The sequence below is a fragment of the Microcaecilia unicolor genome, chromosome 8, assembly GCF_901765095.1.
Source record: "Microcaecilia unicolor chromosome 8, aMicUni1.1, whole genome shotgun sequence".
Classification (NCBI taxonomy): Eukaryota; Metazoa; Chordata; class Amphibia; order Gymnophiona; family Siphonopidae; genus Microcaecilia; species Microcaecilia unicolor.
The window spans coordinates 233,539,957-233,567,849 of NC_044038.1; the positions used below are offsets into that span (position 1 = coordinate 233,539,957).

A 27,893-nucleotide genomic window follows, 5' to 3' on the forward strand; every position below is an offset into this window, starting at 1 on the left:
AGGTCTGAGATCGAAAATGGACCAGCAGCAATTTTGATTTTGTCCCCCGTCCATTTTCGGGGGAGGGAAAAAAAAAAAAAAGAGAGTACTTTTTTTTACATGTGTGCTGAAAAATGATTCTGCGCACACCCAAAGCCCGAGCCTACACTACCGCAAGCCATTTTTTGAGTGCGCCTTTGTAAAAGGACCCTGTAGTGTTTTACGAATATAAGCACTTACAGCATAATCAAAATAGTCAGATCAACTGTACACAACGCAACCAGGGGCGTAGCCAGACAACAGATTCTGGGTGGGCCTAGGCAAGAAATGGGTGGGCACCAAGTGTTCTTCCCAACACCCACAAGAAAAATATCTGAGTTGGCGGGAAAACGCTTCTTTCCACCTTGGCAGTCTGCAGTAGGCATGCACTGAAAACTGAGCATGCACAGGTGCCTGTATCGTGGACAGCAGCGTTTTAATTACTATCAGGGGGATGTCTTCAGCTGGCCGAGCTTGGGATCCCCACCAGCTACCGCTAAACGTGTGCTACTGTTGGGTGGGCCTGAGCCCTAAGTGGGTGGGCTCTGGCCCACCCAAGCCCACGTGGCTAAGCCACTGAATGCAACTGATGGAAAAAAATCACACTACTAACATATCTCTACCTTGTTTTGCATTATTGTTTAAAAACAATACCTTGATTTTTCTGCATGTCTTCACATTGTTTTTCCCAAGTGCTCAAGAATAACCTTAAAAAGAAAGGAAGTTAAGGGGGTCTTTTACAAAAGAAAGACCTTTTTTTACTTGTACAATCTCTGTTTACCCCTTCCATGAAAGCTTAATCTATATCTCCCCCCACCTCCATCATGAAGAAAACTTCCGTTGGGGTGCATTACTCTGCAATTTGAGAACAAAATGTTTTGGGAGTCCCAAACTTTTCGTAAGTTTAAAAGGCAGATAAAAAAAAAACCCATTTCACATCTTTTACAGGTAGCCTTATAATGCTATCATTGAAGAGATGTCTACTGATCTGTAGGAAAACAGGTGGTCAGATATTTATCGTTTCTTCTTGGTTTCCTTCTTCAGTTTCTTGCTGATTTGTGGAGGTACGACCTTCTGCTTCCGGACCATTTCGGAATTCTTCTGCTCACTTTGGTTGGAATCCTAGAACATAGAAATTTAAGAAAAAGAAAAGACACACGTGAAAAAGGAATTAAATACTGTTTTCTTACATGTATGGACATTATTTCAAGACTTCCACCGAGTATCAGTGTGCACCGCTTTGATATTTATTACCACCTTTACAAATAACAGGTACAGAAAGTCTTCTGCATTTTTATACCTACAACGAAGCTCAGAGCAGTGGCGTAGCAAGGGGGGGGGGGGGGTGGGAGGGGCGGTCCGTCCCGGGTGTCAGCTCAGGGGGGGTGCTCCCTGCCAGCTCCCCCCCCCTCGGCGCATCGACACCCCCGACCAGCTCCCGCACCCTACCTTTAAAAAGATTATTGGGATCTGAGGCCTGCCCTGCACGTAAAAGAAATGTGGACCGTCGGGCCTTCCCTTGCTCTATCTGTCCCGCCCTCCGCTGATGCAACTTCCTATTTCCGCAAGGGCGGGACAGACAGAGAGAGAAGGCCCAACGGTCCACATTTCTTTTACATGCAGGACAGGCCTCGGATCCCAATATTCTTTTTAAAGGTAGGGTGCGGGAGCTGGTCGGGGGTGTCGATGCGCCGAGGGGGGAGGGGATGTCATCGTGCTGCACCCGGGGGGGGGGGGGGGTGCAACGGCGAACCGCCCTGCCCCGGGTGGCAGCCCCCCCTGCTACGCCACAGGCTCAGAGTAAAAGCAAGAAGGCCTCAACAACTGTGAAACAGCTATCTCTGAGGCTCATTTCCAAAGCACATTGCACAAAGTTACAGGGCAGCTACTAAAATGGTCAGCGTGTGGAGACAGACTTAAAAGATCTCAAAATATATACTTTGGAAAAAAGGTGGGAGAGGGGAGATATGATAAAGACGTTCAAAATATTTGCCTGGCATAAATACACAGGAGACAAGTCTCTTCAATTGAAAGGAAGCTCTGGAATGAGGGGGCATAGGATGAAGGTGCAAGGGGGCACACTCAGAAGTAACCTGAGAAAAACCTTTCAAGGAAAGTGTGGTGAATTCAAGGAATGGCCTCCCAGTGGAGATGAAAAGTGTTGTTGAACTCAAGCAAGCTTGGGACAGGTGCAAAGGATCTCTAGGGGAGAGGAAGGGGTTTTAGAAAGCGTAGATGGACAGACTGGATAGGCCATGTGATCTTTATCTGCCTTCACTTTTCTCTGTTTTTTTTTTCTTTTACTTCTTCCATTAAAGGCCTGGGTGAAGAGCCAAGCTTTCACCTGCTTCCTGAATTAGGTGAAATCTTACGTTAAGCGAAGCTTTTCAGGGAATGCATTCCAGAATGTGGGAGTACTCTGGAGAAGGCTCACTGCCACATTTATTTATTTTATTTTTGTTACATTTGTACCCTGCGCTTTCCCACTCATGGCAGGCTCAATGTGGCGGGCAATGGAGGGTTAAGTGACTTGCCCAGAGTCACAAGGAGCTGCCTGTGCCTGAAGTGGGAATTAAACTCAGTTCCTCAGTTCCCCAGGACCAAAGTCCACCACCCTAACCACTAGGCCACTCCTCCACTGTTGCTACTATTTGAGATTCTACATGGAATGTTGCTATTCCACGTAGAAGTCGGCCCTTGTAGATCACCAATGTGGCCGCGCAGGCTTCTGCTTCTGTGAGTCTGACGCCTGCGCAGCCTTCTACATGGAATGTTGCTAGTGGAATAGCAACATTCCATGTAGAATCTCCAATAGTAGCAACATTCCATGTAGAATCTCCAGTAGTAGCAACATTCCATGTAGAATGTCCAATAGTATCTATTTTATTTTTGTTACATTTGTACCCTACGCTTTCCCACTCATGGCAGGCTCAATACGGCTTACATGGGGCAATGGAGGGTTAAGTGACTTGCCCAGAGTCACAAGGAGCTGCCTGTGCCTGAAGTGGGAATCCAACTCAGTTCCTCAGGACCAAAGTCCACCACCCTAACCACTAGGCCACTCCTCCACTCATGATGTCCTTTGGAGAGGGTGTGGTAGGGAGACTCCTTAGGAGGACCTTAGTGACCTTGGGAGGTGTGTTCAAGTACTCTGGGTCATTTCCTTTAAGGGCCTTGAAGATCAGAGTTTTAAATTGAGCACTGTACTGATAGCCAATGAATTTTTATTTTTGCAGACAGGAAAATTAAACATATCTATATTAATAATTCTCACCTGCAACAATCTGAAGCTGACTCTGTGGGAGGGAAACACTGAAGGCTAGGCTGTCAGCAACACTCGCTCTCACTCATGCACCACTCACTCTCACTCACAGACCCCGCCCTCAGCCACGCCCCTTCCGGACATAATTCGCAACCCCAACGTTCTAAATGAAGCCTCAACCGGAAGTGTGAGGCGCCAGAGATATCCGTTCTTGACCATTACTGTGTGCCCCGCCCTCACGTCACAACGTGATGACGTCGAGGGCGGCACTCAACCAATCGCATGAGGCAGGCTGAGTGATCGAAAACAAACAAAACCCACCAGCTGACGCGAAGGGAAGGGAGAGGAGGACAGCGAAGAGAAACAAAGCACCTAGCCCACCAAGCCACACCCCCCCCCCCCCAAACGACTCACTCACTCAGAGGCAGTGGCGTACCAAGGGGGGGGGGGGCGGTGGGGGCTGTCCGCCCCGAGTGCACGCAGCTGGGGGGGGGGGTGCCGTGGCACGCGCCCTCTCGGCTCCGAGTTCGCTAACTTCGCTCGTTCGCTGCAGCTCCCTCTTCCCCGGAACAGGTTACTTCCTGTTCCGGGGCAGAGGGAGCTGCAGCGAACGAGTGAAGTTAGCGAACTCGGAGCAGACAGGCGCGCGCCACGGCACCCCCCCCCCCCAGCGGCGTGCACCCGGGAGGGGTGTCATTTCGCCTGGGGGGGGGGGGCACACTGCACCGGCGATCTGCCCCAGGTGCCATCCAGGCTAGGAACGCCACTGTTCTGAGGCACGAAGACTGATACAAAAACAAACCCCGCCGAAGCAAACGGAACGGAAGGGAAAGCAGCACAGCCAGGAGAAACAACGTAAGGCTGAAAACAGACTCTGTCTCACAGATCGATACACTGATGCAGCCTCAGAGTTTGCACACCCTGCCCCCACCTCTGATACTCTAATCCTTTACAAAACATTTATAGCAGAAGGTCATTACCTTGCTAGCGCCCGTTTCATTTCAGTCCGAAACGGGCCTTTTTTTACTAGTCTTTAAATATTAACAAATACAAAATGTGATAATAATGTGCATGTGTAGAAGCACAGCTGAGACTAATTTCTGCCACGTTGTGTTGCACTGCAAGATTACTGGGGTTCCTTTTTACAAGGGCGCACTGAAAAACGGCTTGCAGTAGTGTAGGCGCGGGTTTCGGGCACGTGCCAATCCATTTTTTTAGCGCTTCTGTAAAAAAAAAAAAAAAAGGCCTCTCTTTTTTTTTTTGTGGCCGAAAATGGACATGCGGCAAAATCAAAATTGCCGCGCGTCCATTTTGGGTCTGAGACCTTACTGCCAGCCATAGATCTAGCAGTAAAGAATCTGGGAGGTAATGACCTACATGTGTCAAATGTCAATTGGTGCGCGTCCATTACGCACGCCAGAAAATAAAAAATATTTTCCAGACGCGCGCCAAAATTGAAATTACTGCAAGGGCCACGCGTTAACTCCAATTTGGTGCGTGTGCGGCGCACATAGGCGCCTACGCGGCTTAGTAAAAGGGGCCCTAAAAGACTTACGCCTTTTACGAAAACAGAATTGTGATGACATTTGTTGTTCTGTTTTTCAAACTTTAATATTTATAATTACACTTCTTTTGTCAGGCAGCTCTCAAACCTCATACATAAGTATTGCCATACTGGGAAAGACCAAAGGTCCATCAAGCCCAGCATCCTGTTTCCAACAGTGGCCAATCCAGGTCACAAATACCTGGCAAGATCCCAAAAATGTACAAAACATTTTATACTGCTTATCCCAGAAAAAGTGGATTTTCCCCAAGTCCATTTAATAACGGTCTATGGACTTTTCCTTTAGGAAGCTGTCCAAACCTTTTAAAAACTCCGCTAAGCTAACCGCCTTTACCACATTCTCTGGCAATGAATTCCAGAGTTTAATTACACGTTGAGTGAAGAAAAATTTTCTCCAATTTGTTTTAAATTTACTACATTGTAGCTTCATCGCATGCCCCCTAGTCCTAGTATTTTTGGAAAGCGTGAACAGACGCTTCACATCTACCCGTTCAACTCCACTCATTATTTTATAGACCTCTATCATATCTCCCCTCAGCTGCCTTTTCTCCAAGCTGAAGAGCCCTAGCCGCTTTAGCCTTTCCTCATAGGGAAGTCGTCCCATCCCCTTTATCATTTTCATCGCCCTTCTCTGCACCTTTTCTTATTCCATTATATCTTTTTTGAGATACGGCAATCAGAATTGAACACAATATTTGAGGTGCAGTCACACCATGGAGCGATACAAAGTCATTATAACATCCTCATTTTTGTTTTCCATTGCTATCCTAATAATACCTAACATTTTATTTGCTTTCTTAGCCGCAGCAGTACACTGAGCAGAAGGTTTCAATGTATCATCAACGACGACACCTAGATCCCTTTCTTGGTCCGTGACTCCTAACATGGAACCTTGCATGACGTAGCTATAATTCGGATTCCTCTTTCCCACATGCATCACTTTGTACTTGCTCACATTAAACGTCATCTGCCATTTAGACGCCGAGTCTCGTAAGGTCCTCTTGTAATTTTTACAATCCTCCCGCGATTTAATGACTTTGAGTAACTTTGTCTCATCAGCAAATTTAATTACCTCACTATTTACTCCCATCTCTAGATCATTTATAAATATGTTAAAAATGATCTGGACCCCCTCATAGATCATTTTTAACCCCACTGGTAATCCCAGCACAGACCCCTGGGGAACCCCACTAATTACCCTTCTCCATTGAGAATAATGACCATTTAACCCTACTCTCTGTTTTCTATCTTTTAACCAGTTTTTAATCCACAATAGAACACTACCTCCTATCCCATGACTCTCCAATTTCCTCTGGAGTCTTTCATGAGGTACTTTGTCAAACGCCTTCTGAAAATCCAGATACACAATATCAACCGGCTCACTTTTATCCACGTTTGTTCACCCCTTCAAAGAAATGTAGTAGATTGGTGAGGCAAGATTTCCCTTGACTAAATCCATGTTGGTTTTGTCTCATTAATCCATGCTTTTGTTCTTAATAATAGTCTCTACCATTTTGCCCGGCACCGACGTCAGACTCACCGGTCTATAATTTCCCGGATCTCCTCTGGAACCATTTTTAAAAAACTGGCGTTACATTGGCCACCCTCCAATCTTCCGGTACCAAGCTCGATTTTAAGGATGTACCCCCCTGTTTACAAAACAGCGCTAGCGGCTGCCGTCCAGCAATGTAAATTGGCATTAGTGTGGAAGCGATGCTGAAGGAAAGGATAGTGAATTTCCTGGAAGCCAATAAGTTGCAAGATCCGAGACAACATGGTTTCACCAAAGGGAAATCGTGCCAAACGAATCTCATTGAATTTTTGACTGGGTGACTGGAGAATTGAATCAAGGACGTGCTATGGACGTCATCTACTTAGATTTCAGCAAGGCTTTTGACACGGTTCCCCACAGGAGGCTCTTAAATAAACTAGACGGGCTGAAGATAGGACCCGAAGTGGTAAACTGGATTAGGAACTGGTTGACAGGCAGACGCCAGAGGGTGGTGGTGAATGGAGTTCGCTCGGAGGAGGGAAAGGTGAGTAGTGGAGTGCCTCAGGGATCGGTGCTGGGGCTGATTCTGTTCAATATATTTGTGAGTGACATTGCCGAAGGGTTACAAGGTAAAGGTTGCCTTTTTGCGGATGACACCAAGATTTGCAACAGAGTGGACACCCCGGAGGGAGTGGAAAACATGAAAAAAGATCTGAAGAAGCTAGAAGAATGGTCTAACGTTTGGCAATTAAAATTCAATGCGAAGAAATGCAAAGTGATGCACTTAGGGAGTAGAAATCCAAGGGAGACGTATGTGTTAGGCGGGGAGAGTCTGATAAGCACGGACGGGGAGAGGGATCTTGGGGTGATAGTATCTGAGGACCTGAAGGCGATGAAACAGTGCGACAAGGCGGTGGCAGTAGCTAGAAGATTGCTAGGCTGTATAGAGAGAGGAGTGACCAGCAGAAGAAAGGAGGTTTTAATGCCCCTGTATAAGACGTTGGTGAGGCCCCACCTGGAGTATTGTGTTCAGTTTTGGAGGCCGTATCTTGCGAAGGATGTTAAAAAAATGGAAGCGGTGCAAAGAAAAGCTACGAGGATGGTATGGGATTTACGTTCCAAGACGTATGAAGAGAGGCTTGCTGACCTGAACATGTACACCCTGGAGGAAAGGAGGAACAGGGGTGATATGATACAGACGTTCAAATATTTGAAAGGTATTAATCCGCAAACGAATCTTTTCCGGAGATGGGAAGGCAGTAGAACGAGAGGACATGAAATGAGATTGAAGGGGGGCAGACTCAGGACAGATGTCAGGAAGTATTTTTTCACGGAGAGGGTGGTGGACGCTTGGAATGCCCTCCTGCGGGAGGTGGTGGAGATGAAAACGGTAACGGAATTCAAACATGCGTGGGATATGCATAAAGGGATCCTGTGCAGAAGGAATGGATCCTCAGAAGCTTAGCTGAAATTGGGTGGCGGAGCAGGTGGGGGGGAAGAGGGGTTGGTGGTTGGGAGGCTAGGATAGGGGAGGGCAGACTTATACGGTCTGTACCAGAGCCGGTGATGGGAGGCGGGACTGGTGGTTGGGAGGCGGGAAATACTACTGGGCAGACTTATACGGTCTGTGCCCTGAAAACGACAGGTACAAATTCAAGGTAAGGTATACACATATGAGTTTGTCTTGGGCAGACTGGATGGACCATGCAGGTCTTTTTCTGCCGTCATCTACTATGTTACTATGTTATAGTGTTCACATTTAGCTTAAATGATGCCCAAAAGAGCTAAGATGGCACATTATAAATATTTGCTGAAAACAGAGGTAAGCTTTATCTAGGGAATGACATTGTTCTTACTAAATCTTCCTATCTTGTTTGTTTGGGGTTTTATTTTTCTTTAAATCAAATGCGCACACACATACTACAGGTTTCATCAATGACCAATTCCCAGGTTCTTCTACCTGCCTGTCTCTTACACTACAACTCAACGTGTAATTAAACTCTGGAATTTGTTGCCAGAGAATGTGGTAAAGGTGGTTAGCTTAGCGGGGCTTAAAAACAGGTTTGGCCGGCTTCCTGAAGTAAAAGTCCATAGACCATTATTAAAATGGACTTGGGGAAAATCCACTGCTTATTTCTGGGATAAGCAGCATAAAACGTATTGAACTTTTTGGGGATCTTGTCAGGTATTTGTGACCCGGATTGGCCACTGTTGGAAACAGGATGCTGGGCTTGATGGACCTTTGGTCTCTCCCAGTGTGGCAATACTTATGTACTTAATTCCGCCTATCCATTCATGAAAAGAGACTGGCTTAGCTTCCATAAGATTCATTCTGGAAAAGGGGTAAAGGGAGAGAGAGAGAGTTGGAACACAGCACGCTCCGTTCAAAGGAAGTCTGAAACAATCTACTGCACTGTACACTGCTTTCTTAAAAGAACTGCTGACCTCTCCAGCGTTTGGAAAGACTGAAGTTCAGGGATGCTGTTTTGCAGTGCAGGCAGATTAAGGGACTGGTAGTGCCCCTGCCACAACCCCACAGGCCTCCATCTGACAAAGCAATCAAAGGGAACAGATCTGAAGTGCCTCAGAGGACCATTAATGAGCAGAGAAAACTGAGGCTCATACTTGTTTGTGTGGTTCACAATGAAACATTCCAGGGTTCATTCAGCTGAAACTCTGAGCAGCATTTCCAGTACAACTTATAATTATAGCTCATCTCTGAGCCAGTAAAGGCTGTACAATGTTCACTATCCTGCTTATAATCGAAATAGAAAAACGCCTATATTGTGACCCAAATCGGGAGATAGACGTTTATCTCACAAAAACGAATAAAGCGGTATAATCGAAAGCCGAATTTGGACGTTTTCAACTGCACTCCATCACGGATGCGGACAAAGTTGACGGGGGCGTGTCGGAGGCGTGGCGAAGGTGGAACTGGGGCGTGGTTATCGGCCGAGGAGAGATGGGCGCCTTTCGCCGATAATGGAAAAAAAAGTATGCGTTTGTAGCTAGAATTTAGGGCACTTTTCCTGGACCGTTTTTCCACGAATAAGGCCCCAAAAAGTGCCCTAAATGACCAGATGACCACTGGGGGAATCGGGGATGACCTCCCCTGACTCCCCCAGTGGTCACAAACCCCCTCCCACCACAAAATATGCTGTTTCACAACTGTTTATTTTCACCCTCAAATGTCATACCCACCTCCCTGGCAGCAGTATGCAGGTCACTGGAGCAGTTATTAGGGGGTGCAGTGGACTTCAGGCAGGTGGACTCAGGCCCATCCCCTCCCCCCACCTGTTACACTTGTGCTGGTAAATGGGAGCCCTCCAAACCGCCCCCCCCAAACCCACTGTACCCACATGTAGGTGCCCCCCTTCACCCCTTAGGGCTATAGTAATGGTGTAGACTTGTGGGCGGTGGGTTTTGAGGGGGATTTGGGGGTCTCAACACCCAAGGGAAGGGTGCTATGCACCTGGGAGCTGTTTTACCTTTTTTTTTTTTGTAAAAGTGCCCCCTAGGGTGCCCGGTTGGTGTCCTGGCATGTGAGGGGGACCAGTGCACTACGAATCCTGGCCCCTCCCACGAATAAATGTCTTGGAGTTATTCGTTTTTGAGCTGGGCGCTTTCGGTTTCCATTATCGCTGAAAAACAAAAACGCCCAGCTCAAAAAAAGATAAACGTCCATGTTTTTCGAAAATACGGTTCGGTCCGCCCCTTCACGGACCCGTTCTTGGAGATAAACGCCCATGGAGATAGACGTTTCCGTTCGATTATGCCCCTTCACGGGATTCTATTTAGGAAAAGTCTGCTAATGAGATTGCCATGTTTGTACATGTGTACCCTCTCTCCTCGATAATCTTTCTGTTTGATTCCCTATTGACATATAATTTTGTGGATACATTGGAGAGAGGGATGGAGATTCTGAACAGGGTGTTATTAATCCACACAGAAGTGCTGACTGCAGACATAAAGAGAAGTAGAGTGGATTAGTTTTGGACAGACTGTGTTCCTGAAGAGTTTAGGTTGCAATGTAAGACTTGTATACAAATTGCATCGACTAGAAGCGTCTGTTTACGTTTTCCAAAAATACTGGGACTAGGGGGCATTCAATGAAAGCTACAAAGTAGTAAATTTAAAACAAATCGGACAAAATGTTTCTTCACTTAACGTAACATAGTAACATAGTAGATGACGGCAGAAAAAGACCTGCACGGTCCATCCAGTCTGCCCAACAAGACAAACATATGTGTAAACCTTACCTTGCTTTGTACCTGCCTTATTCAGGGCACAGACCGTACAAGTCTGCCCAGCAGTACTTCCCGCCTCCCAACCACTAGTCCCACCTCCCATCACCGGCTTTGGCACAGACCGTATAAGTCTGCCCTCCATTATCCTCGCCTCCCAACCACCAACCCCTCTTCCCCCCACCTGCTCCGCCACCCAATTTCGGCTAAGCTTCTGAGGATCCATTCCTTCTGCACAGGATTCCTTTATGCATATCCCACGCATGCTTGAATTCCGTTACCGTTTTCATCTCCACCACCTCTCGCGGGAGGGCATTCCAAGCGTCCACCACCCTCTCCGTGAAAAAATACTTCCTGACATCTTTCCTGAGTCTGCCCCCCTTCAATCTCATTTCCTCTCGTTCTACCGCCTTCCCATCTCCGGAACGTGTAATTAAACTCTGGAATTCGTTGCCAGAGAATGTGGTAAATGCGATTAGCTTAGCCGGGTTTAAAAAAAAAAAAAGGTTTGAACGACTTCCTAACGGAAAAGTCCATAGACCATTATTAAAATGGACTTGAGGAAAACTCCCTGCCTATTTCTGGGATAAGCAGCACAAAATGTATTGAACTTTTTCGGGATCTTGCCGGGTATTTGTGACCTGTATTGGATACTGTTGGAAACAGGATGCTGGGCTTGATGGACCTTTGGTCTGTCCCAGTTTGGCAACACTTATGTACTTAGGAAACATACAGAACCTACCGTATCGCTTGATTTTGGAAACGGGAAGATTATTGCCAGTATGCATATGAGCTGGAAAATGGCTCCAAAGAAGAGTCCATAGCGGAGCAGGTTCTCCAGGAACGTGGATTCTGGAATCTCAGGGGGCGACAGGTCCAGGTCAGCTGCTGCTGCTGCCATAGAAACTATTTCCCGTTTCCTCTTCTCTCCTACCGAACTGGCCTCCTATTTGTCTATTTTTCTGAAAGCGAAGAAAATACACAAGAACATTAACTGCCTGCAAATACATACTGGGGAAAGAAGTGAAAATAAAACAATTCTTGATTAGTAGATTAAAAAGCTCCCAGATATTCAACATAAAATGCCCGACATGGCCGCGTTTCACCAGTATATAAATGGCTGCATCAGTTTAAATTCTGGGAACAGTCTCTCAATAAAAAACAAAAAAAAACAGCTCACTGTGATTGCAGTGAATGCTTTCACTGCAATCACAGCAGTTTGGGGTTTTGGTTTTTTTTTGAGAGACTGTTCCCAGAATTTAAACTTCTATGTTTTTACAGCCATACCAGACTGAGCATTCTTGAAGGTTTTAATCAGCTGCTGTCCCACTGCCCCTGATGCAGCCATTTATATACTGGCGAAACGCGGCCATGTCGGGCATTTTATGTTGAATATCTGGGAGCTTTTTAATCTACTAATAAAGACTGTGGTTGGTTGGTTGTTTGTTTTACAAGATCTGCATCTTTGTTTTATCTTCCATATTGGATTTGGTGGATCAACTGCCTTGTTTTTTTGAAAAGGGAAAAAAAGTGACAGTCGTGGCATAACATGAAAATATGAAAACAGCAGAAATTACAGCACTGAAATGTAAAAGCTGCCTCAAAAGCTTCCAAAAGCCCGTCCAAGACCCTCCGACTAGGTGTAGTTAAAACAGAAGAAAAATAAGGGACATACCATCTTAAATTACAAATGTTTTCTGGAAGTGGAGTGGAGGAGTGGCCTAGTGGTTAGGGTGGTGGACTTCGGTCCTGGGGAACTGAGTTGGATTCCCACTTCAGGCACAGGCAGCTCCATGTGACTCTGGGCAAGTCGCTTAACCCTCCGTTGCCCCATGTAAGCCGCATTGAGCCTGCCATGAGTGGGAAAGCGTGGGGTACAAATGTAACAAAAATAAAATAGATACTATTGGAGATTCTACATGGAATGTTGCTACTATTGGAGATTCTACATGGAATGTTGCTACTATTGGAGATTCTACATGGAATGTTGCTACTATTGGAGATTCTACATGGAATGTTGCTATTCCACTAGCAACATTCCATGTACAAGGCTGCGCAGGCTTCTGTTTCTGTGAGTCTGACGTCCTGCACTTACGTGCAGGACGTCAGACTCACAGAAGCAGAAGCCTGCGCGATTGGTGATCTGCAAGGGCCGACTTCTACATGGAATGTTGCTAGTGGAATAGCAACATTCCATGTAGAATCTCAAATAGTAGCAACAGTGGAGGAGTGGCCTAGTGGTTAGGGTGGTGGACTTTGGTCCTAGTGAAACTGAGTTCGATTCCCACTTCAGGCACAGGCAGCTCCTTGTGACTCTGGGCAAGTCACTTAACCCTCCGTTGCCCCATGTAAGCCGCATTGAGCCTGCCATGAGTGGGAAAGCGCAGGGTACAAATGTAACAAAAAAAAGTAAATAAACAAGTGTCATAATTATACATTCAATTTTCCATGGACCCATGTTATAAACCCCTGCTCTAAAGTGTGAGTGGCTGAAAGGCTGCCAGAAACGCAAGTACAGGAAAAGAAAGGGTCCAATTTTCCAAAGCAAAATGTTTTAGGTAATAACAAGGACATTTTGATGAAGCGGCATTACGAACATTGATATGCGCCCTTTTTACCTCTCGGCTGGACTACGGTAATGTGGTCTGTTCAGGATTACCAAATTCTCAAATTAGACCATTACAAACACCGCAGAACACGGTTATCAGTCTCCTTGGGAATGCGCAACAGCTTGATCACATGACCCTGTTGTCTGTAAAATATCGTTGGCTGCCTGTGCCAGATAGGGAGTAAGTTTAAGACTTTTTGTATGGCACATGGCTCATTTTGGGATCAGTAGCCCCTGTATCTAAGGGGACAGTTTTATACACACCCGTCAGATGTCTCAGATCAATGCAAGATTTCAGAATGTTGGTGCCAATCTTCTCGAGGGCGCACTGGGCAGCCAAAAGAGAGGGGGCTTTTTTTCCTGGCATGCGCCAGTACTGTAGAATGGTTTGCCGAAAGAAATTCATGCCGAAGCCAATTATAAGAAATTTAGAAATTTGCTGAAGACTTAGGGTATCTTTTATCAAGCCGCACAGAAATGCTGATGGAGCCCATTCAAAATGAATGGGCTTTGCCGGCATTATCGTACCGGAAGCCGCTAGGACAGCCTCATAAAAGAGGCACTTATTTTTCTTAAGCGGGTTTTCACTCTACAGACATCAGTATGAAAAAGTCTAGACTGCTCTCCAGAGAACTACTTTATAGAACGTAAGAGTGAATGTAGCCTTGGATTGTATGAATTACGTCCCTAGGGCAGCTCTTTCTCCCTTCTCCCCCCCCCCCCCCCCCCCCACCCGGAGGTCTTGCATCTTTCTCCCTCTGTCTCTTCTGCCCCCTGTCTCCCATCTGTGTCATTTTTACTACCCTGAAGCGTTCTCCCTCAGCACCGGCGATTCACAGTCAGCCTTCTGCCAATGTTGGGGCCTCTCCTCAGTGCGTCCCGGACTCCCGCCTACTCTTAACGCTTCCTCTTTTCCGCAGGACACGCCTGAGGAGAGGCCCCAGCGACGCTGGTAGAAGGCTGACTGTGAATCGCCGGTGCTGAGGGAGAACGCTTCAGGGTAGTAAAAATGACACAGATGGGAGACAGGGGGCAGAAGAGACAGGAAGAGAAGATGCAAGACAAGGTGGAAGGCGGCTGAAACAGTTACTGGCATGTGGCGCATTTTTTCTAAAATCTGTTTGGGGGAGCGACCGTTCCCCGTGACCCCCCCCCCCCCCTTGCTACGCCACTAGGTCTATCCTATTGTTTTATGTTCTTATTTTCATACGAAATCTTTTATTGGGTGTCTTAATTGTAAACCGCTCTGGTCTGAAAAAGGTGAACAGTGTGTCAAGTTTTTAAATAAATATTCACCCTTCTGTTACTAGACAGCATAAGTTTTAGTTTTACATTTTCACACACAACCTAAAACATTTCTCCTACTGCAGCAGCTCTAATGGTATCCTCAGAGGCAAAGCGAACAAGTAAATGAGAAAAAGCAATTAATTTTATTTTTCATTAATGAAATTTACGAGCACTGCAGCAGATTGATGGAGAAATAAATTGCAGCAGAACATGTATACAAAAAAGCAATAATATGAGAGAGATTACCAGTGCCATTAGTAAAACAAATTAATTCTATTGCATAAAGTATTACACACACAATGAGCTGAATTATCTATAAATCAGAGATGGCTTAAGCTTACTTAGCTGACGTAATTGTATGCAAACTTTCCAGATTAATCTAACATACTTATCTGTCCTTATAAACACACTAAGCAATGAAATCACGTCTATGAAGTAGGGTTGGTTCTTCTCCATTACATCTCTGAAGTCTCCGAGCTTTACTAAACCTTTTCATGGTATGGCTGTCTTGTGTGATGAGCGGTCCTTTATCTGAGCCACCGAGGGGCCTGAGGCATCCAGTTGAGCTGGAAAGCCCAGAATCTCCCACCCTTTTAGCACCCTGAAAAGACACTCAGCTTGAAGGACCTGCCAGGACTCGGAGAGGAACCAGGCTGACACTTGTCCAAATGGACCTGACCCTCCACCCTTCGAGGGCCCACTGGGAGCTTTTTTCTGGAACTGTTCAGGAAGTCAATGCTCGTTGGCTTCCTGAAGAGCATAGGCCTTCCCTGTGTCCTTAACCAGCTTTTCCAGGTCCCTCAAAAAAGCAACCGCTACCTAGAAACCTCTTGGAGATCACAAGCACATCCCAATGGCATAACCGTAGCCACCTCTGGTCTACTATGGGAGATTTCATGGAATGGGAGGAGATGTGTACCAGATCATTACAACATCTGCTAGAAAATGGGGACTCCAGTAACAGCTGCAACCAGTGCAACATGACCCTTGCCACGTAGTCGCCTCAAAGGGTAGCCTCCACACCTGCATCGCCAGAAGACAAACCCAGAAGTGCGAGTGCTCCTCTGTCTTCTTGTGCATCTCCATGCATTGGCACAGTGGTCTTTTCAGTAACTACCACAATGAGGGAGCCCATTTTGGGGTACTTCCTCGGGTGTGAAAGGATACAACCTGTCCGGAATGTTGGACTCCTGGAGAGCCCTCCAGGTTCTACCATTCTCCCACCATCAGACAGGAAAGTGCCTTATGGAGTGGAAGATGCGTCAGGGATACTGAGAAGCTCACCAGAATAGTGGCCTTGGACAGGCCAAGGGCCTCTGACACCGAGTTAATAAGACAGGAGAGCTCCTGCTGCCAAAAGAGCCAAATAATAGGGGACCATTCACCTCCTCGCTACAAGGAGAGGACTCTGCCTCAGAATCAGAGTCAGGGAGTGGCTGGAGCTCCAAAAGGTCCCCCGTACCCCCCCCCCCCCCCCACCAAGGGGCCTCTGCAACCAAAAAAGTCTCTGCTGGAGAATGGTCCCCTTGGCGTTGCTTGGCCCCTGGAGAGGGTCCCTCCACTGGTCCCCTGATGCCCACGGGATCCCTCTTTGTGGGGGGGGGGGGGGTAACTCATCCACCAATAACACATGCTTAACCAGCAAGACTAAATGTCTACGGAGCCGTGTTTTTCAGGTTGTAATTTTTTTCATTTTTTTCTTTTTGTACCGGTCGCTGCTGCTCAACAGGAGAAGCAGCAGCGGCTGGACACCATTACTATTGGGGGTTGCAGGTAGCGAGGGGGTTGATGTGCCCGGGGGGGGAGGGGAGGGTCGCTGGACATGGGTGGCTGGAGGGGGAGACAGAGGGGGGGAGGGGCTTGGAATGATTTAAAAATTTAACAATTATTCCTTCTCATTATAATATTTTATTAAGAACTGTATGATTACCAAAAACCCCCTTACAAAAAAAAAAAAAAAACCTTGCTAGCACCCGTTTCCTTCAAAACAGAAACGGGCCTTTTTTACTAGTTTATTATAAATCTTGCTTGTAAACCGCAGTGAACCCGTGAGAGGATATAGCGGTACACAAGTACTACATTGACAATTAAATGAAAGGCTTTTCTAATCACAGTATGCAGATTTTCCATTACAAATTGTAGTTCCTTTCTTGTACCTTTATTTATTTACTGGTAAAAAAGCCCCTTTCTGATGCAAATGAAACGGGGGCTAGCAAGGTTTTCTTCTGTGTGCATGTGGGAGTGTGTGTGTCCCTGCCCTCTGCCCTCTCTCCCTTCCCCAGTGCTGTCTGTCCTCTCTGTCCCCTCCCCCCTTGGAGTCCAGTCCTTCAGTGTTAAGTTTCCTGCTGTGTTTGTGTTATAGAGATAGTGAGGGCTTCTGCCCTCTCTCCCCTCCCCCCTCTGAGTCCTTCACTGTTACAGAGAGAGCGATTTGATTTCCTGCTTTGCTGTGTTTTCCTTCACTGTTTGTGTTACAGAGAGAGCGAGGGCGGGGCAGACACTCATGGGGAAACCGGATATCTCTCCCCCTTCACACTTCCGGCTGGAGGCTTCATTTAGAACGTTGGTGGTGCCTTTTATATAGAGAGATTCACCATTCTCAATATACCACAAAAGGCCCAGTGAAGGCAGCTATGGAGTTTTACATCATCAGAACATTTTACAAAGGCAGAGCAAACCCACTGCGGGATTGTCGCGCGCTAATTCGGTACTACTGCGCACCATTTCCGGCCCTCAAAAAATACTTTTTTTTTTTTTAGCGCCAGGGGCTTACCTGGTAGTAATTAGGCAGCCCCACGCCCGGTTAGCAAGGGAACCCTTACCGCCTTTAAATAGGTGTTAGTAAAGACTCCCCTTGGAAATGGCCGAGTGGTAAGTGGTTAACTTACTGCATGGCCATGTCCTTAAAAAAAAAAAAAGCCTTTTACCCACTGCGATAAAAGGGGGCCTTGGCACGAGGCTTGGTAAAAGGATCCCTAAGATTGCAAGAGTGAAAAGGAAAGGAATTATGTATACAAAAAACTCTGATCTGTCTTCATAAGAGTAGTATCCTATATAATAATTTGCACCTCCAACATTCCATGTCTGGCTGCCTGGGTTCGTAACATCTCCTGGCTGCCTGGGTTCGTAACATCTCCTGACGTCAGCCAGCCTCCAGCGTTCCATTCCTCCTCACTATCCCGCCCTCGCGTCAAGACGTAATGACGTCAGAGGGCGGAACAGTGAGAGGGAAGGGAACGCTGGAGGCGAGCTGACGTCAGGAGGGATGTTACGAACGGGACGGAAGCCAGCACCAGCCAGCCAGAGAACATTCAGGTACAAATCGAGGGGAGAATCGCAGGACATCGAGGGGAGGAAGGAAGGGGAGGGCAGGGAAGAGGAGAATCGCTGGACATGGAGGGGAGGGAAGAATTGCTGGACATGGAGGGGAGGGCAGGGGAGAGAGAAAAAAAAAAAGCTTACATGACAGCCTTCCCAGGGCCCGTTTCATTGTTGAGGAAACAGACGTGGTTCCGCTAGTAAATTCATAATAAACGAACATAACAACATGGGGATTTGCTTGTGGTTTACAAGATAATGCTCAATACCAGTGGGAAGGTGGTCTGATAAGATCTGCCCATATTTCGTTCTGCTTGATAACGTGCACAATCTCTCTTCCTCTGATAACGTAAAGGACTAAACGTTTTGAATTTTAAATCTCTTTTGGTGATGCACCAATGTTATGTTTATTCCAGTGGCGTAGCTACGTGTAGGACGTCAGACTCAGAGAACAGTTCTGTACGTGCAGGACGTCAGCAAACAAATTGAAGAGCAGGAAGCGACTGAGAAGAAGACGTCGGCTGGCGGGGAGTGGGATCCCCCGCCAGCAAAAGTAAAGGTAGGCTGCAGCGGCGGCGGGTTTGCGGCGGGAGGGGGGGCGGCAATGTCGGCGGTGGGGGGGCGGCGCCGAGGGGAGGGCTAAAATGTGCCCCCTCCCCCCAGGCTCTGGACCCCTCCCCCACGGAAGGCTGGCTACGCCCCTGGTTTATTCCTTGTAACGACTGAATCCTGGACTAAAATCTGGAGGCTAGTTTACACGGGATCCTTCAACAAAGGCACACTAGCGTTTTCAGTGCGTGCTAAAAAATAAGTGTACACTAAACGCTAGAGACACCCATATATTCCTGTGGGTGTCTCTAGCGTTTAGCGCAAGCTAAAAAAAGCTAACATTGCCTTTGTCCAGAGTGTATTAACTAGGAGGACGTTTAGGTCATCAGACTCTAGTTCTGGATAAATCACATGTACCAGAGAACAACAGAAAAAAACCATTTGTGGACACAGAAACAAAACTCTGGGCATTTGGCTCGCTCAACATTGGACCCATAATGCAATCTGGGTGTTTAGAAGCAACACTCCAGGAACAAATTCCAGGCTCATGAAATCACTTTGACTGCTGGTTCCAAACATCCAGATTAGATGGAAAAACAATGTTTTCAAACACATTATGCCGATCACATTTCTAACAGAAGCCTATGAAAGGGGGTAATTGGAGCTCTGCATAAGGTGGCTATCCTGAAATAGGGAAGACCTTAACTAAGTCTTAAACCGTACAAATTAAGACTTAGAATTTACAGTGGTTTCTGGGTCAATTTCTCATCAGACAACTACATGATAGCTTGCAGCTTTTGCAGCCCCTCTGTGCATGAAAAATGTGGCTGGCATTCTTTAAGTCCCAGAACTTTTTTTTTTCTTTTTACACAATGTAACAATGTTAGAAACTATGATCAAAATATCATTTCTGATATGTGTACAGTGGAGAAATAAGGAACATAATTATAGTGCTGCTCTGTTATCCAATCTCGGCTAAGCTCCTGAGGATTCAGAAGAAATGGATCCTCAGGAGCTTAGCCAAGATTGGATAACAGAGCCGCGGAGCTGGTGGTTGGGAGGCGGGAATAGTGCCGGGCAGACTTGTACGGTCTGTGCCCTGAAAAAGGCAGGTACAAATCAAGGTAAGGTACACACAAAAAAGTGGCACATTTCTTGGGCAGACTGGATGGACCGTGCAGGTCTTTTTCTGCCATCATCTACTATGTTACTATTTTGATTCAAATTTGTAATCACAATTAAAGGTGTATTATTCCACCCCCCCCCCCCCCAAAGCTCCTAGTGATTCTGAGGAAGTCACTTAGGGGGCCAATTACAATGCCACACTAGGATTTTTAGTTTGTGGTAAAAATCAGCTGCTGATAAATGCCGAGACACCCATAGAAATATTTATTTTATTTGTTGCATTTGTACCCCACATTTTCCCACCTATTTGCAGGCTCAATGTGGCTTACATAGTACCGTCAAAGGCGTTTGCCAAGTCGGTGGATAACAAATACAAAGTTATATAGTGATCGCATGAGGTATAAGTGGAGGGTCGGAATGGATGAAGATTGCGTGTTGTCCTGTTCGATCATAGTCATGCTGTGTTGGTAGGTGAAGAGGGTTACGTGGGGTCGTTGGGTTAGGCCTTTTTGAAGAGGTTGGTTTTTAGTGATTTCCTGAAGTTCAAGTGGTCGTGGATTGTTTTCACAGCTTTTGGGAGCCCATTCCATAGTTGTGCGCTTATGTAGGAGAAGCCGGCTGCGTAAGTTGTTTTGTATTATATAATATGAATATAATGGGCGTCTCAGTGTTTACTGCCAGCTGATTTTTACCGCGAGCTAAAAACGCTAGCGTGGCTTTGCAAAAGACCCCCTTGGGCTCTTTTTACAAAGTGGCGCTACTGATTAGCATGTGCTGAATGCGAAGAAGCCCATGGGAATTGAATGGGCTTCTTGACATCCAGCGCACTGCTATAATCAGTAATGCTGCTTTGCAAAAGGAGCCCTCAATCCTCCACACTGCCCAGAGCACAAGGAGCCGCAGCAGGAAAACATACCTTTAGTCGTGATTACAAATTTTAATCGAAATTCAGCCCTAAAAAAAATTAAAGAATAAAAAGTAATAAATACAAAATACAAATTGAAAAATTACAAACTAAGGGCCCCTTTTACCAAGCTACGGCAAAAGGGGGCTTGCGTTGGTGCGTGTTTTTTCGCACGCGCCGAGGCCCCCTTTTACCACAGTGGGTAAAAGGAAAGTCTCTCTTTCCTGCAGGAAATGGCCATGCAGCCATTTCAGGCGGGGGGGTGGGGGGGGGGAAGTCCATGCTCCTGCACTAACCCGGCAGTAACCGGGCAGCGCATGGCACTGCCCGATTACCACTGGGTGCACTCCTGCGCTACAAAAATAAATATAGCGCCGGATATGACAGCGCACTAGGGGTGGGAAGTACCGCTGGACTGCTGCGGTAGCCCGGCAGTACTTCCTGTTTAGCAAGCAGTAAGCCTGCGTTGGGCTTACTGCCACTTAGTAAAAAGGGGCAGTGTTTACTAAGCCATGCTGGAGGTGTGTTAGCGTTTTTTTTAGAGTGCGCTAACCGTGTAGATGCCCATAATATTCCTATGGGCCAGGGGCGTATCTGCGTGGGGCCATGGGGGCCTGGGCCCCCGTAGATTTGGACCTGGACCCCCCTGCCGACAACCCTCTCCACCCCCACTCCCGCCACCAACCCGCCGTCACCTATCTTTGCTGGCGGGGGACCCCAACCCCCGCCAGCCGAGGTTCCCTCTTCCGTTGCAGCAAAGCTTCCTGTTCTGAGTCTGACGTCCTGATGTCAGACTCAGAATTTGAAACTGAAGGAAGCTTTGCTGCAACGGAAGAGAGGACCTCGGATGGCGGGGGTGGGGTCCCCCACCAGCAAAGGTAGGCGACGACGGCGGGGGAGGGTTGGTGGCGGGAGGGGGGGTTGAGAGGGTCGTCAGCAGGGGGGGAGGCAAATTTGGTGGCAGGGGGGGGTCGGCAGCGCTGGGGGGGGGGCTAAAATGTGCCCCCTCACTCTGGCTCTGGCCCCCCCCTCCCACCGAAGTCCAGATACGCCTCTGCTATGGGCGTCTACACAGTTAGCACGTGCTAAAAACGCTAGCGCACCTTGGTAAACAGGGCCCTAAAGAACAGCTCTAAACAGCCTTACAGTTTTCACAGCTTACTTCAGAGAAGCAAGACCATAATTATATTTTAAGGAGGCAAACACCCCATGTGGACGAGCCATGAGCATTCAGATTTAAGAATTCACACCGGACTACATACTAGGCTGTGATGAAAAACCAGGGATCGCCAGCTGTGAGTACTTCCGAAAGCAGAACAAAGAAACTGTGAAAGAAACTGGCTTGGATAAATCCCAGCAAAGTTTCTAAGATCTCCCCGTGGCCCAGTTATTCCTAGTGGTGAGTCAGTGTAGGAAAGCTACACTGTTATGAATAGTTGCACATTATTCCTGAAGTTCAACTAGCTGAGATCATTCTGTCCCCACAGTGCTATGCATAATAAAGCTCCCTAAAGGGGGAAAAAAAAAAAAGACAGTGCTGAGCCTCAAGTGAAATACAGTATTCCTTTGTGTTTCCCCTTCTCATTGAGAGTTACTTCATTAGTTACTGGAAAGGAGTAGCCTAGTAAAACCAAGTTACCAGCAGGCCAAAATCCAGTGAATTTAGGGTTCACTTCACTCTCTGATGCCATCTCTATATATTCAAAATGTAAGCTACTACTACTACTTAACATTTCTAGAGCGCTACTAGGGTTACGCAGTGCTGTACAAAATAAACAAGGAAGGACGGTCCCTGCTCAAAGGAGCTTACAATCTAAAGAACGAAATGTCAAGTTGTGCAGTCTAGATTTCCTGGGTAGAGGTGTAGAGGTTAGGTGTCGAAGGTGACATTGAAGAGGTGGGCTTTAAGCAGAGATTTGAAGATTGGCAGGGAGGGGGCCTGGCGTATGGGCTCGGGGAGTTTGTTCCACGCGTGGGGTGAGGCGAGGCAGAAAGGGCGGAGCCTGGAGTTTGCGGTGGTGGAGAAGGGTACTGACAGGAGGGATTTGTCTTGAGAGCGGAGGTTACGGGTAGGAACGTAAGGGGAGATGAGGGTTGAGAGGTAAGGAGGGGCTGCAGATCGAGTACATTTGTAGGTTAGTAGCAGAAGCTTGAACTGAATGCGGTACCTGATCGGAAGCCAGTGAAGTGATTTGAGGAGAGGGGTGATGTGAGTGTATCGGTTCAGGCGAAAGATAAGACGTGCAGCAGAGTTCTGAATGGACTGAAGGGGGGATAGGTGGCTAAGTGGGAGACCAGTGAGGAGTAGGTTGCAGTAGTCAAGGTGAGAGGTAACGAGAGAGTGGATGAGAGTTCGGATGGTGTGCTCAGAGAGGAAAGGGCGGATTTTAATCAAACCTATAAATGGCAAGTGACCGACTCACCTGCAAATGCGCAGTAGAGACTTCCCTCTTTGTCCCGCCCCCGCGTCAAGACGTGATGACGGGGGAAGGGGGCGGGACAGAGAGGGAAACTGCGCTGAAGGGGAGGGAGGGAACCGCTGACGTCGCTACCGCTCCCCCCCCAAGGTAGCCGCTACCGCCCCCCCACCCCCGGAGTCACCACCACCCCCCCTTCACCCGGCCCGGGCCCTCTCTTCGTTATTCAACTTACAGCAGCAAGCAGCTCAGCTTCAGCTCCCGTCGGCCTTCCTTCCCTGCCTGTGCCCCGCCCTCGCCGACGTGACGTCACACGAGGGCGAGGCACAGGCAGTGAAGGAAGGCCAACGGGAGCTGCTGCTTGCTGCTGTTTTGCCGCTGCTGTAAGTTGAATAACGAAGAGAGGGCCCGGGCCGGGTGGAGGGATGGCGGCAACTCCGGGGGACGGGGGGGGGGGGGGACGGTAGCGGTGGCGACCTCGCGGGGAGGGGGAAGGAAAACACCAATATCAGCCCGTTTTTACGGGCTCAACGGCTAGTAATGTTATAGAGGAAGAAGCGACAGGTCTTGGCTATCTGCTGGATATGCGCAGAGAAGGAGAGGGAGGAGTCGAAGATGACACCGAGGTTGCGGGCAGATGAGACGGGGACGATGAGGGTGTTATCAACCGAAATAGAGAGTGGAGGTAGAGGAGAAGTGGGAAGACAAGAAGTTCGGTCTTGGCCATGTTCAGTTTCAGGTGGCGGTTGGACATCCAGGCAGCAATGTCGGATAAGCAGGCCGATACTTTGGCCTGGGTTTCCGCAGTGATGTCAGGTGTGGAGAGATAAAGCTGGGTGTCGTCAGCATAAAGATGATACTGGAAGCCATGAGACGAGATCTCTTGAGACAGAGAAAACCCACTGTACTTGAATGTAATTTGCCTTCATTTACCAATGGAAAAAAACCCAAGCTAAATCCAAATAAAACAGGAATAATTCTTCTTGTCACCTAGTCAAAGGACAATTCAGTCAAAACCCGTTTAAAAAGGAAGAATCTGATTATATGCCTGATATGTCTGTTATATATAAGACATGTGTGAAGATTATTTTATTATTATTTATATTGTTTAATTATTTCTCTTTTTTTATATTGGATTTTATATGTTTAGTATCTTTTATCATTGTATAATTTTATATATTCTTTTACATGTTTTTAGACTCCTGAGGCAGGCCTGTGGCCGAAACACAGATCTGTGTCGCGTCGGTAATAAACTTATTCTGTTCAACTGAGTTGTCCCAGTCTCTGGAGTCACTGGTCCACTTCCCACTTCTTTTCACAAGATGCATTTCTGATTTCAATATTTCTTTAAAGTGATAAATGTAATCGGGGGTGGGGCTAGGTACTTGGGAAGTTTTGCAATCTTTAAAAGGAGTTTATACTTTAACATCTGATATGCGGTTGAGGGAATGTGGGGCTCGGGTGATCCTACGGGCATATATGACTAAGGCGATGTTAGCACATGTGGAAGGGGGCCAAGATTCGCAGTGTTCCAAATGTGGTCATCCTAGACATACATACTATCATGCATTTTGGGCTTGCCAGAAAGTGAGAGGATTTTGGAACCAGGTGGTGCGTTTTTTGGAACGCCTAGTGGATAGATCTCTTCACGGTTCAATGGAACAATTACTCTTGGATGTGCCTGGAGCATTTCGCAGTTTAAAGGGGCCTGGGCGACTGCTTTGTAGGAAATTATGCTTGGTGGCTCGGAAAACAATTTTACAATACTGGGTGGGGTCGGAGACTCCAGCTTTGGGGCATTGGAGGAATCAGATACACCAATTGATGGCATGGGAAGCTCGAGATGCGAAAGGCACTTTAAGACGAAAGAAACAGTTTTTGACAATTTGGGACCCTTATTTACAAATAATGAGCCCAAGAGGTAGGAGTTTCATTATTAACAATTTGTAAAACTCCTGGGGTAAAGTCCATAAGAGGTGAAGGAGGTTAAGTTGCTCACACTCGAGACAATTGTAAGATGGCTGGGGAAGGGAGGGTGGGGAGGGGGTGTGGGGAATTGCTGTTTAGTATCTCAAGATAAGGGTTGGTTAAGGAGTGGGGGGAACAGGGGGAGGGAGCAAAAGTTTTGTGGAAACACTGTATTTTGATTCACTGATGGAGTTCCATGTCCTTTCTGGGGTAGATGGAGGGTATGCAGCATGTTTAATAACAGTGGAAGATACTGGAGCTTTCAGAGGGAAGGGGCAGTTATGTGTGTATTGGAACAGATTGATAGATATTATGTTAAAAGTGAGTTTTGGGGATTCCGATCACAAAAGGTTTACAATTAAAAGGAGGAGAGGGTGGGGGGAGGGGGGGTTGTTTGGGGAGAAAAAGAAGAAAATGTTTTGATGTATGTGGATGGATGGATAGTTGTCTGTTGTATTAGGATGGTTAATCGTTGAACATTGTGTATCGATGTTTTATATAATACTTCAATAAAAAGATTTAAACATAAAGTGATAAATGTGAATGTCATCATCTTCACACATAGAAAGTTGGTGGGAAGTGGGCCAATATGTGTGAAGATGATGACAGTCACATTTATCACTTTAAACAAATATTGAAATCAGAAATGCATCTTGTGAAAAGAATTTGGAAAGGTCATGGGCACAGTTTGAAGAGAATGAGGGGAGACAATGCAGGATGGAATTTGAAAGAAGGTCACAAAGGCTCTAGCCGGTCTAAAATGTAAGCCCCTCCCCCTCTTCACCCCCACAGTCCAGCATCTTCCCCTCTTGAACCTCTTTTCCTGCTGGGGCTCCTCAGTGGGGCGGTGACAGCAAAATTAAAAAACAGTAACTAGCAGCACAGAACCTTTGCATCCAAGCACTGTTAAAAGACCCTGCTGCATCCCATCCCCTCTAACTTGCATGTCTTGTTGCATACAGTGGCAGCACAAAAATCCTGGCTTTTAATGCTGTGTAAGGTCTTCTGTTCCCTGGGATACCCAAGGCTGAAGCACTGACATTTAACTAGACTTACGGTTCAAGGGTACAGTGCTCTCACAGGCAGATGCATCAAAGTCCCATTTTAAAGCACCAATTGATACTTCCAACTCAATAAAAATTACCAATTTGGAAATAACGAAGGATGCTCAAAACAAACAGGATGCAAATGAGCCGCTCGCAAAATCAGCAAACAGCTCTGGGGGAGGTGGGGAGGCAATCGGTCATCTGAATATGCGCAGAACTGCCAATCACTAAGTGTGGCTGCTATACACATGTCGCAGACATCTTTCATACACACATACAAGCTGCGTATATGAAAGCAGTGTGCACTTTTTTTTCTACATATTTTTTTAATCGACGCCATCTGTCTCCTCTGTAGCACTCCCATTTCTGCGGCCAGACCTGCCTGATGACCCTGGCAGCAGTGGAGCCAGTGTTGACAGGGGAGGGAAGAAATCCAGGCGAAGGAGAGAGCGAAGGGCTGCTTGGCGAGCGGGGGGAGGGAGGACAGGCGCTAGAAAGCCACAGCTAGCTAATAGGCAGCTATTTCCAAGGTAATGGAAGGAAACAGTAGTACGGACAGCTCCTGAACACTGGTAAAAAATTTCATCGTTAAGGTTGGCGATCCTTTCTGTGCATCACTACTCGGAAAGCACATTGAATTGCAAGTAGCTCATTTAAATAACTTATAATTATCGTTAGCTGCTGAACTCCATGCTCACTTAACTGGCTAAAACTGGTGTAAAAACCACATTGCTGGCTCGTTAAATTTTGTGCATCTGCCTGTCAGTCTGTTTCTTGGATAACAGGTGCCACTTTAATGCAGTAGCTGGGTTGACGTGACTTAGGTTATAAAATCAGGAGAAACTTCCCTTCCTGCTCCGCTAGAGAGTTTCAAATGAAGACTCATGAGGCACTCAGGCTTGCAGTCCACCCCTAAAAAAATATGCAAGAGAGAGAGAGCTCTACATACAACACATTGAAATCGCTCTCGTACATATTGAGGTTGAGGATAGCCTGCAAACCCTACAAAACAGCCTTAAGGAGCCCTATGAATGAAACTGAAAACCGTCTGGGGCATAGGAGCCAACTTTTCAAAATTATAGGGGGTGCTAAGCCCAGTGGAAATAACCCTTCCTTGGACACATACAAAGAATTTTCTCAATATTGGGGGTGCTGAAGCACCCCCAGAGTCGGCTCCTATGGTCTGGGGGACCAGCAATCAGTGGGGTTTTCAAGCCCTTGGCAATTAATATGAACGTCACGTTAACCCTCCATTGCCTCGTTTACAAACTTCTGGGCCTTCTGGGGGCAGAGCAACACTTACCTGGGTAGACTTATACGGTCTGTGCCAGAGCTGGTGGTTGGGAGGCGGGGCTGGTGGTTGGGAGGCGGGGATAGTGCTGGGCAGACTTATACGGTCTGTGCACTGAAGAGGACAGTACAAATAAAAAAAAGTAGCACATATGAATTTATCTTCTTGGGCAGACTGGATGGACCGTGCAGGTCTTTTTCTGCCGTCATCTACTATGTTACTATGAGGCTCATTTTCAAAGCACTTAGCCTCCCAAAGTGCTTTGAAAATATGCCTCTATGTTACCTGAAAACAAATCACTTGCACTACTAGTAAAAAAAAAAAAAAAGCATGAGCTAAAACCTAAATAATACATATTTACACGCAGTGCCCCCAGTGCATGCAACTGTATCTCAAACATACATTATCGTTGCAGACTATCCCGATAAATCAATCGGGACTGGTTTGAGAACGGTTTGCCTGCTTGCAAAGTAGCAAGTGCAGGATGAGAATTCCGGGTTGGGGAACCTGACACACAGCAACAGCACTGGAAAGGTGCAAATGAACCAGTTAGGCGGTGGCGGTGCTATTCTGGCCGATACGGAGCAAGACAGACCGGTGGACTCCCTGTAGGAAAAGTATGCGCACACCTGGGTTGCATTAGGCGCATAATAACACACAATAAAGGCCCTTCCCAGTCCAGCATCTCTCCCACCTCCTACCTGCAATCGAACCCGCGCAGCTTCACTTCTCCAGCGCGCCCCGCCCCCTCTGACGCAGCATCCGTCCCTCGGCCGCGTCCCTTCTTGCAGAAGAAACCG

At 47.0% G+C, this 27,893-nt stretch overlaps 1 protein-coding gene across 3 annotated transcripts; it reads right to left on the bottom strand.

The window, feature by feature from the left end:
• Nucleotides 1–758: 758 nt before the first annotated feature.
• MANBAL (mannosidase beta like) lies at nt 759–27,867 on the bottom strand. Of its 3 annotated transcripts, none has more exons than XM_030211935.1 (3): nt 27,795–27,867; nt 11,323–11,542; nt 759–1,140 (listed from the first exon to the last, which is right to left on the bottom strand). In XM_030211935.1, the coding sequence occupies exons 2-3, from the start codon at nt 11,479–11,481 to the stop codon at nt 1,033–1,035; spliced, it is 267 nt and encodes an 88-aa protein (XP_030067795.1). In that variant the 5' UTR covers nt 11,482–11,542; nt 27,795–27,867; the 3' UTR covers nt 759–1,032. The 3 variants fall into 3 exon arrangements, with proteins under 3 accessions (XP_030067795.1, XP_030067796.1, XP_030067797.1); XM_030211936.1 differs by lacking the exon at nt 27,795–27,867 and adding an exon at nt 27,106–27,130; XM_030211937.1 differs by lacking the exon at nt 27,795–27,867 and adding an exon at nt 20,384–20,404.
• Between the last annotated feature and the right edge of the window lie 26 nt (nt 27,868–27,893).